The sequence below is a fragment of the Sarcophilus harrisii genome, chromosome 6 (assembly GCF_902635505.1).
Source record: "Sarcophilus harrisii chromosome 6, mSarHar1.11, whole genome shotgun sequence".
Classification (NCBI taxonomy): domain Eukaryota; kingdom Metazoa; phylum Chordata; class Mammalia; order Dasyuromorphia; family Dasyuridae; genus Sarcophilus; species Sarcophilus harrisii.
Window position 1 is genome coordinate 249,599,854 of NC_045431.1, and position 14,075 is coordinate 249,613,928.

At 37.9% G+C, this 14,075-nt stretch overlaps 1 protein-coding gene across 1 annotated transcript in view; it reads right to left on the reverse strand.

Moving 5' to 3' along the window:
- LOC116419759 (fatty acid desaturase 2-like protein FADS2P1) overlaps positions 1-13,276 on the reverse strand; it is a 45,677-nt gene extending 32,401 nt beyond the window's left edge. The window contains exons 1-2 of the mRNA XM_031941702.1: positions 12,642-13,276; positions 211-321 (exon numbers count right to left, since the gene is read on the reverse strand). Of these exons, the coding sequence (XP_031797562.1) occupies positions 211-321; positions 12,642-12,971 (441 nt within the window). The 5' untranslated portion in view covers positions 12,972-13,276. The remainder of the gene's footprint in view (positions 1-210; positions 322-12,641) is intronic.
- Between the last annotated feature and the right edge of the window lie 799 nt (positions 13,277-14,075).

Sequence of the window (14,075 nt, forward strand, 5' to 3'; positions counted from 1 at the left end):
TTTTCAAGTCTTATATTTATTTCCATCTCTATTGAATACCATGGGACCAAATCCTGGTTGTTATGCCCTGTTGCTAAATAGCTGTGGGCTTTTTATTAATTCTCAGCAGTAGTTTAATTTAGAGGAACCCAAAGAACTCCCTTAAATATAAATAGCTCCTGGAGAATTTCCTTATCAGTCATTGTCCAATGCAGTGTAGCTCCTACTTACATTTTTGTTTTTTTCCTGACTGGGTTCCTCAGGGGCCAGTTGTCCAATCAGCAGGGGCTTTAGGTACTTCTGAACCACAGCCTGATCCAGGTGCATGGCCAAGAACACATCCTGGAATGGGAAGAACAGAGATACAGAGACAGAAACAAATTTTCTGCATGTCTATTCCATTTGTATCATCATCCTTTTAGGTTTTCCTCATACTGGGTCTTAACTCAGTCCAATCATCGTCCATTAGGGATTCCTTCAGAGTTCCTATCCAAATTCTCAAAAAAAAATCCTCTTTAGAAGATCTTGAATATTATGCTCCTAAAATAGAAAAATACGGCTGAAACCAGTCACTTTATTTAATAATGAAAAGTCATCTTTGCAAATTGTAAATGAGGCCACTTAAAAACTTTGGTACATGAAAATCTGGTCAAGTGGAGAGAACATTCTCATATCACAAAATGATTCTTCAAAGAAAGTGCTTATGGAACAATTCTCACCATATAGAAAGCTTTAGGCAAAAGGATTCTTTGATTTAGGACTTTACCAGTTTCTTTTAAAAACCAAGATTCTCCAAAGTATTTTAAATAAACGATGTGGGATGATGGATACAGGATCAGATTTAGAATCAAGAAGTCCTCAGCTTGAATTCTGCTTTAGACATTTTCTAATTGTTTGACCCTGAGCAAATGACAAGCTGTGTGGACTTTAATTTCCTTTTCTGTAAAATGGGAATAATATTACCAATAAATAAGTTAAAAATAATGGATTAAAATAGCACCCCTTTTATAGAACTATTAGGAGAATCTAACAAAATATCTTAAAGTGCTGAAGACTTTTCAACTATATTAATAATTATTATTCTAGTGAATTTGATGTTTATCTAATTTTAAATACTCTACTGTGTAAAGAGAGTTACACCTACGTAAGCAACAAATTAGAATTGTGGGAGGTTGTCTTCCTTCACCGATTTTGAAGAAGAAGGTTTAATATTTATGTAGCAGTAATTATGTTCCAGGTACTGTGCTAAACATTTGATAATTATTATCTCTTTGATCCTCATAATAACTCTGGGAGGGAGATACTTTTGTTCTTCTTATCTTACAGATAAGAAACTGAAACAGAGCTTGGATGATTTCCCCAGTCACACAGCTAGTAAGTATCTGAGGCCAGATTTGAAATTATATCTTCAAGACTCCGAGTCTGTAGCTGTATAATTGATTATATGGGTCTTCCTGGGCCAGCGACAAAGGCAAGATACCCTGATTATGTGTGTTTAGTCATGAGTCCAGGATTGTCTTTACCCTGTGCAGAGCTTATGGGTAGACATGAAAAAAGAAACTCTTAAATTCATCTGATGTTGCCTCTTCATCATATAAACAGTGAAATGAAGACCCTTGGAGGCTAAAACCAGCCTAAGTTTACATAGTGTATAAAATGCAGCTGATGAATTTGAATCTAGATTTCCAACCACTATATCCTTCTTTTTTTTTAGGGATTCATTGGAAAGGAGCAAGGTATAGGAACTAGAGTACTAAATTCAGCACCAGCAAGATGCTGAGCTCAAATCCCACACACTTCTGTTGTTTTATAGCCCTGGAAGTATGCGTGATTAATTTAATCTCCAGGAGTCCAAGTTTCCCAATATGTAAAATGGCAATGATAATAATGCTTATCTGTCTCACAGGGTTATTATACTGATTACATGCGATATCATGTATTAAAGTATTTGCAGACATTAAAATGATGAGCCATTAGGAATAGAAGATAGACAAATTATTTTTCTGTCAAATCTTGAAAATATTTAGAGTGAAAACTCAGATTTTATATGTTTATTAGATTGTAGGATTATATAATAGAGGTTGAGTTCAATCACCAAATTACAGTTTATAAAGCACAATGTAAACTACAGATATGGACTCCTCCTATTAGCAAAATGAAAAATGGATTAGGAAACAAGAGCTATGACATCAACTAGCTTTGTGATCTTAGCCAAGATTCTTTATATGTCTGGGACTCAAATATTGGTTTTCTGACATTCTGTATTTTGTGTTCTATATTTCTTCCCAGCTTTGTCACTCTATGTTGTAACACACACACACACACACACACACACATTTTAGTTTTTGCATTCTCTGTTGTAAAGGGCCTAGGTTCTGTTCTAAAATATATTCCAGCTCTGATATTGTCTTCTAAGTTTTAAGGTCCCTTTTGGCAAAAACAATAATACTTAAAATTTGTACAGTAGCTATTTTGTGCCAGACACCGCTTTAAGTTTTTTCCCAATAAATATTATCTCATTTGAGCATCAAAAAACCTTGTAAGATTATATAGTATTATTCTCCCCATTTTGCAGATAAAGAAACTAAATTAGGCAAAGGTTAAGTGATTTGATCTGAGTAAAACAATTAATAAATGACTGAAAACAGATCTTGATTCCAAGCCTAGCACTCAATCCACTTTTCTACCAATTTTATGCCTCAAACCCAGATCTAGAAACCATGTAATACGAATTGTGACACAAATTAAGTGAGCAAGGACAACAATCAGATGGAAAAAGTCTGAACTTCTGAATAAATTCACATTTCTGTGTCTGAGTATGGTAAGGTAAAAAGATAGTTGAACTTGGGCTAAGAAGATATGGCTTCAGGCCTTAGCTTTATTACTTCCTCTTAAAGCTTTAATTTCCTCATCTACAAAGTTAGAATGATCATACTTCAGTAGTGTCGTGTAAGGTCCATATGAATAAGGATGCACAAAGAGAATTTTAGAAACATAAACACTTATTATTTTGAGTAGTTATCCATAGTCACGGTGCAATGCACAGATATAAACATTCATCTACTTTCATTGTTTTTTTCAGAGCTCCAATGGGGATGATAGGCCAGTCCCATTATATTCAATATCTTTCCTTCTAACATCTTTCTATAGTAGAAAGATTTCTAGGCAAAACTGCACTTCTAGAATAACATTCATTTCAATTGAATTCCAGGATAAGAAAATAATTTGCCTAGTCTCATGCTAAGACACTTGATTTAACAGCATTCTACATTTTAATGTAGAATTTTAATTCTACATTTGGCTTTTTCTCTCAAGATGGCACCTAATATGAAGGAGGAAATAATTGTCCCTCCCCCCAAAAAGTCAGATCAGAGCCAGAATGTACAAAAAGTTAAGGTTGAAGAGTGTACATAGACATAAAAAAGGCAGAAAAAGGAAAATATCTGACCTGGAAAATAGATCCAGGAGAGATAACTTAAGATTTATTTGATTACTTGAAACCTATTATCAAAAAAGAGCCTGCACATCATGCTTCAAGAATTTGTCAAGAAAAAATACCCTGCTCTTAGAGCCAAAGGGTAAAATGGAAATTAAAAGAATCTACCAACTATTTGTAAGAGATCCCAAAATGAAAACAACCAGGGAATATTATAGTGAAATTCTAGAGCTTCCTGGTCAAGGAGAAAAAAACAACTGCAAGCAATCAGAGGAAAAAAAAATCCAATTTAAATAGTGTAGCACCACAGTCAGGATTAAATAGTATTCAGCAGCTTTTACATTAAGGGATTGAAGTTCTCGGACTGTGATAGTCCATAAAGCAAAGAAATTAGTTTTCCAACCAAGAATTACTCATCTAGTGAAACTGAGTATAAATTCTTCAAAGAACAAAGTAGACATTTAATAAAGTAGAAAACTCTCAGATATTTCTAATGAAAAGACTAGAGAAAATTTAATTTCAAATTCAAGATTCAAGAGAAGAAGAAAACATAAGGGATTCAATAAAATTAAACTATTTCTATTACTACATGGGAAGATGATCATTGTAATTAATGAACTTTATCACTATTAGGGTAGTTAAAAGGAATATAAATATTCAGAGGTTGGAAGTATAAGTTGATCATGATAAAACAGTATTTAAAAGTGTTAAGAGGAAAGAGATAATTTGATATCAAAAAGCTATTACAATGAAGGGAAAGATGGAGTAGGATAGGGTGGTGGACAATGCTTGAACTTTACTCTTTACTTTTATTGCGATTTCCTCAAAGAGAGAATAACATATAAACTCAGTTGGATATAGAAATATATCTCATTCCATAAGGAAGTAGGGGGGAAGGAAGATAAGAAAAAAATGGTTATTGATAGAACAGAGGGGAAAGTAGTGGTCAGAAGCAAAACACTTATGAGGACAGTCGGGGTGAAAGGAGAGAGACCAAAAGGATAAATAGAAGAAAGAACATATGATTGAATGAAATCTCATCAGCAATAATAACTATAAATGTGAATGGAATGAACTCACTAATAAAATAGAAGAGGGTAGCAGAGTGGAATAAAAAAATAGAATCTACAAGATCTACAAAAACACATTTTAAGCAGATACACAGATTACAGGGAAGGGGGTTAGAGCAGATTCTATTGTGATTCAGATAAAATTTAAAAAAAAAAAGGGTAACAATCATGATCTCAAAACATGTAAGAGCAAAAATAAATCTAATTAAAAGTGATAAGGAAGGAAACTAACCCTTGACAAGAAGTATTATAGGAGGCAGAGTCAGATGGCAGAGGAAAGGCAGGAACTTGCTTGGGATCTACCCTAAACTCCTCCAAATACCTTTAAATAATGACTATAAACAAATTCTTGAGTAGCAGAACTCACAAAAGATGGAATGAAACAATTTTCCAGCCCAAGGCAACTTAGAAGTTCACAAAAAGATCTGTTGTACAATGGTGAGGTGTATGTATTGCATGTGTATGAATGTAGTGCAGGTGTGCCAGCACAACTCAAGTCCAGAAGCTGGCCTTGAGCAAATGAATCAATGGCAGCAATGGCTGTTTTCAGATTGTTCAGCCCACAGATGCCAAAGACAACTCAGAAAATCAGCAGGAAATGTCTATCACACCTGGGTGAAAGTGGAGCATAGTCCATCTTAGGCCATACCAGCAAAACTCCAGTCCTAGCAAACTGGGAGTAGGCCTTTGGAGCACCGAATCAACAGCAGCTATGGCTGCTTCCAGAACTTTCAGTCCACAGACGGGATCGAATAACTGGTTTAAAAAGGAGATTATAGGAATCTCTTTGCTATTACTAAGGCAAAACTCTTTTGTTTTGCCCATACTGAGATCTGGGCTTCCTAAGATGAGGAAGAGCACTAGAACATCAAAACCAATGGTCACAATGCAGTGGAGATCTTCCTCACAGTTGCAGGGTAGTAAAGAATACTTGTGGTTGCTCCCAGAGCATAAGCCAGGAGAGTAGTGAGCATCTTTTCTGAGATTGTACTACCTTAGAAGAATTGAAAACTTACAGGGCCCTAGAAGGGTGACTGAAAGTAGCTGTACAAACCCCCCTGAAGCTTGGGACACTGCAGTTTCAACCTCAAAAGCAGAATCTTACTTTAACAAAGAATAAAAAGTCAAGTAATAGGTAAGGAACATGAGCAAACAACAACAAAAAAATTCTGACTATATAAAGTTACTATGGCGACAAGGAAGATCAAAACACACTCAGGAAGAGATCAAAATTAAAGTTCTTACACTCAAAGCCTCCAAGAAAAATATGAATTGGTCTCAGGCCATGGAAAAGCTTAAAAGGATTTTGTAATTAAAGTAAAAGAGGTAGAGAAATTTGGAAGACAAAACTGATGCAAGAAAATCATGAAAACTGTATTAACATTTTCATAAAAGAGACATAAAAATACTGAAGAAAATAACAACTTTAAAAACCAGACTAGGCCAAATGGAAAAGCAGGCACAAAAAGTCAATGGAGAGAAAAGTGCCTTAAAAAGCAGAATTAGTTAAATGGAAATTAAAAAAAAAAAAAACAAAAATTCACTAAAGAAAAGAAAAAAGTAGAATTGGACAAATGGAAACAGAAGTACAAAGCTCACTGAAGAGAATAATTGTCTTTAAATTAGATTTGAGCAAATGAAAACCAATGGCTGTAGGAGAAATCAAGAAACAATATATCAAGACCGAAGAATTGAAAAAAAAATAGAAGAAAACGTGAAATCTCATTGGAAAAACTAAGATACTGGGCTAAGTGCTTTACAATTATAATCTCAATTGATCTCCACATCAACCCTGGGAAGTAGTTGTTATAATTATCCCAATTTTACAAATGAAGAAAATGAGGCAAACGGCACAGAGCATTGAACTTGACAGTCTTTCTGAAATCTTGCCTAAGACACATTCTAGCTGTATGACTTTGGAAAAATCACTTAACCCTGTTTGCTTCAGTTCCTCATCTATAAAATGAACTGGATAAGGAAATAGCAAACCCCTTTAGTAACCTTACCAATAAAACCCCAAATGGGATCACAAAGAGTTGTATACAATTGAACATCAATAAACACAATCAGCAAATATCTCAAGTTAGATTTGAATTCAGATCTTCATGATATTAGAAGGTTCTGGGTCCAAAATCATGATGTATCATAGTTATCTAGGGATCCCATAATTATGCATACATGCCTGTACATTCATAAATATATGGGGGGGGGTAGAGGGGAGAACTGAGAGACATAGGAGGGAGGGAAGAAGGGAGAGAGAGGAGAGAAAGAGGAGAGAGAGGAGAGAAAAGAGAGAGAAGAGAAAAAAGAGAGAGAAAAGAGAGACACAGAGGAGGGACAGAGAGAGAAAGGAGACAGAGAGAGACATACAAAGAGAGAGGAGGGAGACAAGAGACAGAGAGCTTATCCCCAAAAGAGGGTAAACTCTTTGAGGCAGGGAATTTCACTTTTGTGTCTATCTCCCACATCTAGCCCTGTGCCTTATGCATAATATGTACTCCACATGACTGGGGACTACACATTTGTTTTTTCTCAACTAATTTCCCAAGTCTTTGCACAATATTCTTCATAAAGTAAGCCTTTGATAAGTATTTAGTTAGTTTGCAGTTTTGAAAATTTGAATGTAACAGTTTATAGCATCATTTCCCAACAATCCTCCTGCAAAAGAGGGAGTGGAAAATATGCTTATCCCTGCTTTACCTATGATGAAATTAAAGCCTTTTCAGGTGAAATGGTTTGCCCACAGTCACATAACTTGTAAGAGTCAGAACCACCCACACTTTGGATTCCAAGGAACTTGGTTTACATATTGTACTCTTGCTATTACACTATGATTTCTAGAAATGGGTTAAATAAATATAACATACTTATAGATCACATTTAGGGAGTTCTTAAGGTTTTTCAAGGCCCGATATTAAATTCTATCACTTTATCCTCATAATAATCCTCCTACTATTTTCTATATTTTATAATAGAGAAGAACAAAGATCAAAGAGTAAATGATTTTGGGGGGGGGTCACGGAGACAGTAATTGGGAGGATCAAAAGATAGATCTTCCCAACCCCAATGCCCTATTTTCTCCATACTACATCCTTATGATTCTTCCCTGAAAGACATCACATGGTATAGCACAAAGTTTGTATATGGGCAGGGCTGTAGTTAGCATTCATCTCCTGGATCCATGTACTGCCCTTAGGACTTTTCATCAAGTCATATTTCTTTACTGGGAAATTGGAATTCTTAGGGAGTCATCTAGGATGGAAGGTGGAGTTGTGTTTCTATGTAAAAGGGTGGGGCAGAATGTCAATTAACAAGAGGACTGCCTTCCTGACAGATATGGAGACCACTCACTGCCCTCCTTTCTGTTGTACAAAGGCCAATCTTCTATTCCATGATCTCCACTATCCCCTTCTAATCTTAGCTCTTCTAGTGCTCCTCTGGAATCAGGTGATGTGATAAACAGAGCGCAAGATCTATTGTTGTTATTCAGTTGTTTCAATTATATCTGGGTGACCCCAGTTGGGATCTTCTTGGTGAAGATACTAGAGTGATTTATCATTTTCTTCTCCTGATTTATTTTACAGGTGAGTGAGCCAAACAGGGTATATGACTTGCCCGGAATCATATAGTTAACAAATGTCTGAAGCTGGATTTGAACTCAAGTTTTTCTCACTTCAGACCTGGGGATCTATCCAACATACTACCTAGCCTCCTCTCTGACACTCAGCATCTACTTCCTAATGCTAGTGCCTTCCACCTTAGAGTATCTCCAACTTACTTTATGTTTATCTTGTTTGTATGTAGCTCTTTGTGTATTATTTATGGCAGACACTTTTTTTGGGAGGGTTCTTTTTTATGTATTCCCCAACATTTAGCTCAATGTTTGGCACACAGCAGGTGCTTAATAAGTGGTTATTATCTTGACTTGTTCTGACTTGACTACTTCCAGAGACCCAGGCTACACCCACTTTGGGTGTTTACCTTAAGATTCTAGGTAGTCGATTGTGAGTTAAAAGGGACTTTACCAAATCTTCTAGTCAAAGACTCCTCATTTTATAGCCAAAGTGACTGATGTTAAGATAGATCCTCAGTTTTTGCCATTGGTGGTGGTGGTGGAGGTAGTAATAGCTGTAGTAGCAAGTGATTGGCCCAAAGACAGCCAGTCAATAATGACATAGAGCATTTTGAGATTTACATAGTACTTTGACACAGCAGATTTTACAGAACATATTCCAATATCTAGATCGTATTCAAATCCAGTTCTTCTTGATTCTTTGTCCTTCATACTAATCACTGCGACACTATGTAAAGGCAGATGGGTGGCGTGTCCCCTAGATCAAGCACCTTAAGAAACACGAGGGAGAGATCTCACTGTCAGCTGAGAGAATGGAAATGTTAATGCTTTCTCTCCCTCCTAGAGACAAAGATTTAAGAGACATTTCTAGGAATGAATGTCATAAGTACCGTAATTAAAGGAGAGGCAGAGGGGAAAGGTCACTCTTTGGATGGTACATTTAAGAAAGTTGTTTTAGGAAAGGAGAAAAGGGATCCCATTGATGATGCATTGCTTCTAAGATCTCACCTGTCATAAATTCAGAAAATTGAGCAAAATAGATGCAAATAAAACAATGCAAAAATTGATGCAAATAAAAGAATGTAAAACAAATTACAAAAAATACACCATGCCAAGGATGAACCCTGCTATTACCATGACTAATAAAAGACAAAGAAAATATCCCCTCCTGGGGCTGGGGCAGGTGAATGAAATTAATGGGTTAGTGGAAGAAATGAATCCCCTTCAGAATGGCAACCCGTGGTTTTTTGATCCAACTTTGGCTCTAACCACTTCAGGATCACAGAATGCTAAAGCTGGAAAGGATTACAGACTCAGAAACCAAACAGACCCTTGAGAACTGGGCACCCCCCTGGGCACCTAGATGATGTAATGGATAGAGCGGGTCTGAAATCAGGAAGATTCATCTTCCTGACCTTAGTAACATTTCCTAGCTGTATGATCCTGGGCAAATCACTTCACTCTGTGCCTCAGTCTCCTTATCTGCAAAATGAGCTGAAGAAGGAAATAACAAGCTACTCCAGGATCTTTGTCAAGAAAATCCCAAATGGAGTCATGAAGAATCAGACATGACCACATGACTGAAGTTTAACCCATCTTCAGAGAAGCAAACCAAAGTTTAGGAGGAAGATGGATTTGTTAATGGTCACTTAGCAGCAGGTACTTGAACAATTCCTTTGATTTAATTCAAGTGATTCTTTTTTATTATATCATATTAAAAGGGATCTTGGAATACAACTTTCTCATTTTAAAGAGGAGAAATCAGATAAAGGAATTGATTTTTTTTTTTTTTTTTTTTTAGTTCCTATAGCAGGATTCAAGTTTCATGACTACTCAAGTCACTTCATTTTTGTGGGTCTCAGTTTTCTTAGTTGCAAAAGAAAAAGACGGAACTAGAGAGAATCATCATTTTCAGGGCTCGAAGGGCCACCAAACACAGTTTGTCCCACCCCCTCATTGTAAATGGACCAAAAATGAAGCCTTAGAGAGGGGAATGGATCCTCTAAAGTCACTCACTCCTTAAGTAACCAAGCCTGAATCAGGGAGCTCAGTCTTCTGCCTTTAAATCTAATGCTCTGCTCTAATTCCATAAGGATCCCTGAAATTCTTCCAGATTCAGTGTTCTCTGATTCTAGCCACATGGAGTTTGAAAAAATCCTCCATTATGCCCAGATTTTCTTTTAAATCATTAGAGTTGAGGAAGAAAGGTTCTTCTTAATCATATATGCAAGAGTGTGCTGGAGCCAGCTCTAACCCACTTGAACCAGATTATTAAATTTTTATTGTGAACATTCAAATTACAAATCCAAACCCAATTTATTGTTTTTTTTTTTTTTTTTTTTTTTACTGTCTAGATTTCAGAAAGTGAGAGAGAAAATGTTAATAATGATGATTAAATTTAAAAGTATATCCTATATAGGATACACTTTTAAGTTTATATGTATGTGTGTATTTTCTACAGCACCCCTCTGCCCAGCCAGTTGTTAAACATTTACCCCAAAATACCACTCTATTATATAAGATCTATTCAAATCCCTTAAATGTCCTGGCATCTGCTACACTTGCTTTGCTGTGCTGTCTCCTGGGATTTAAAGCAATTCAGCTCTCTACCGTGGTCAGCCACCACATGATAAAAAGCAATAATAATAACTAAACAACACAGAAATGATACAAAGCCATTTATATGTTTTCAAAGTGTTTTGCCTAGATTTCTGTTATTCAGATAAATGAATGGAGTGCTCGGTTTATAGCCCGAAAGTTCAAGTTCAAATTCTGACTCAAGAAATGACTTAATTGTGCGACTCTGAGCAAGTCAATGAACCTCTCCTTAGCTTTGGTCTCCTCATTTATTAAATGGAGATAATTTGTGAAATCATAAGTGAGATAATTTAAGGAAAATGTTTTTGGGTACTGGAGGGAGAGAATAAGTTTTTATATAGTAGCTACTACATGCCAGGCACTCACTAGGTGATAGTAAATATTATTTCATTTGATCCTTTCAACAACCCTAGGAGGCAAGTGCTATTATTCCTCCCATTTTACATTTGGGAAAATGAGAGCAAACAGGGTTAAGGGATTTGTCCAAAGTCACACAACTAGTAGGTGGATTAAGGCCAAATATGAATTTTGATTTCCCGATTCCAAGTCTAGAACTCTATCTACTGGACCACCCAGCTGCCTTCAGGTTGCCTTTGCAATTTTTAGAGCACTCTTTCAATGTTCACATTATTATTTTCTCATTTGATCCTTACAATAGCTTTATGAGCTCAGTGTCATTATATTCCATTTTATAGACAGGGAAACAAAAACTCCAAGAAATCAAATGGATTGTGGTTCCAGAGGAAGTTGGTGGGAAGGTCTTGGAACGCAGGTGGATTGTGGTTCCAGAGGAAGTTGGTGGGAAGGTCTTGGAACGCAGGTGGTACAGCGAAAAGGCCCTGGCTCTGTAGACAAAGGGCTCGAGGCCCAACTCTGATGGATATCATTTGAACCTCAGTTTTTTTTTCCTGTGTAAAATGACCAACATGGTCTGGCTGATCCCATGGTTCCTTTCAGCTTGAATTATAGGATTAAGCCAAATACTGCATATCACTCTTAGGCCTAGGGGCTTAATACATTCCCATTTCTGGCTGGGCCAAATCCTACAAGATCAGTTTTGGAACGGGTGAAACGCTTCAAGTTTGAACATGCCTTGGTAGTGCCTTTGGGCCAAGGGCTGAGCCACTTCTGCCTTTCCTCTGCCCCTCCCCCAACATCATTTTCCTGCTCACATGAGCAACATACACACACTCACAATACACAGAAACTCACATATACACTTTCTATACATATATTCAGACACAAACACACTCACATATACACTCCCCATATGCACTCACACATTCATATACTCACTCACACATCCTACTGCCACACACACTCATATACACATTCATGCATACTCCCTGACACAAATTCACACACTTACAAAATTGCATGCACACTTGTACACCCAAACACACTCATACACCCTGACATACACAATTCACAGTTATACTCACATGCACACAATCACACACTCATACACACTCCTGACATGTTCACACTCACATACACACTTGTATACTTATACATACATTCACATACACACTCATACATGCTGACACTCACACATAACACTCACATATACATTCATGCATACTCCGACATATACACACATTCACACAGAGACACACAAAGTTACATACACACTTGCACACTCACACACACTCACATTCTGACACTTACACATACCTCCACACACACTTACAAAGTTACATACACACTTGCACATGCATGTACACACTCAGGTACACTGTTACAAATCCCTGACATACACATTCACGCACACACGGACACAAAGTTGTGCGCACACACGGACACAAAGTTGTGCGCACACACGGACACAAAGTTGTGCGCACACACGGACACAAAGTTGTGCGCACACACGGACACAAAGTTGTGCGCACACACGGACACAAAGTTGTGCGCACACACGGACACAAAGTTGCGCACACAATGCCGCCTGTGGGCTTCTGGGAAGCTCCAGTTCCACCTTGCTTACCGTGGCATCTTCCCCAGCATAGTGACTGATGACCCGGCTACCTCCCGGATGCTTGTCTGCCCACTTGGTGACATTGTAGACCTTTCGGTGGATCACCAGCCACTGGTCCGTGTGCAGGTTGTGCTTCTTGATTTCCTCCCAGCTGTACACCGGCAGTGGGCTGCTGTCTCCCAGAGGCTTGCCTCTGGCCTCTCGCTCACCCTGAAGCTGACCATTGGGTGCCGCTTTCCCGTTGATCTCTCCCTTCCCATTCACCTGCCAACGTTTCTTAACCTCCTGCACCCCATTCACCTTTATTTTTTCTTCACAGTCCTTCATTCTCAGCCCCATGCTGCCTTCCCAGGTTCACCTTTGAGCCTTCTGCAATCCTGCTCTCATTTAACAAGCTAGAGAACTTCCCCTTCCCCTCTGCCTTTAAAAAAAAAAAAAAAAAAAAAAAAAAAAAAAGTCCTTTTTCTGTTCTGGGCCAAGTCCCGTTTACCCTTTCCGTATCTGTGGTGCCAGAACTCCCAGCATCGCCGCCTGCCCTGAAGGAAAGTCCGCTCCTCTGTCCTCAAAGGATGGCTTTCATCCCACAGGAAGACGCGCCTCTTTTCTCTGGGGCTGAGCGTTTCCCTCTCAGCATCCTCTTCGCTGATCATCTTTAACTGTTTCTGCCTGACATCCAAACCTTAGTAACCAATCCCAATCCTTGTCTGGCAGGCTGGAGGGCGGGGAGGAGGAGCTGAACTCTGGCCAGGGTAGGGCAGTAGGTTCTGTTGAAACCGCCCAGCTCTCGGGTCCTGCCTCCCGATGGGCGGTTTCCTCTGCTTTCGAAGGGCTGGGGTAAGGAGCGCCCCATGATCTGATTCAGGGCTTGCATCCAGACTTTCCACTTCTGGAGAATGATGAGATCTCAAAGAACTTGGGAAGTGGCCCACTTTTATAGCTACTCCTCCTTGGGAATACATTTAGCCTCCTCTTTTAAAAAATCAATTAAAAAAATAATCCAGTTAATTTAATTTCATTGAAAATGAAAATTCTTTGTTTTTAGGGTCACCTTCGTTTCAAAATCGATCCCTCCCCCCTTCTACCTAGCGGCAGATCAAGAAATCCTAAACAGCTGTGTGAAATTGTTACTTCCCCTCATCTGGTAAATAGGGATCATGATAATATCTCTTACCCAGAGTGGTTGTGAGGACAAAATGAGGTATCTATAAAATACACTGTAAATCTTAAAGTGTCATATAAACTCTGTTTAAAAAATGAAAATCCTCAGATCTTTTTATTTTTTATTTTTTTTTAATAATGATTAACTTGCACTAATGACCCACTGACATCTGGACAAGGGGCAGGTGTGATTCTTGGAAATCTATTTAGCGATTTCAAAATGCTTTCCACGCGTTACCTATATGTTGATCCTCACAAGAGCACTCTGCATTAGGTACTGTTGTT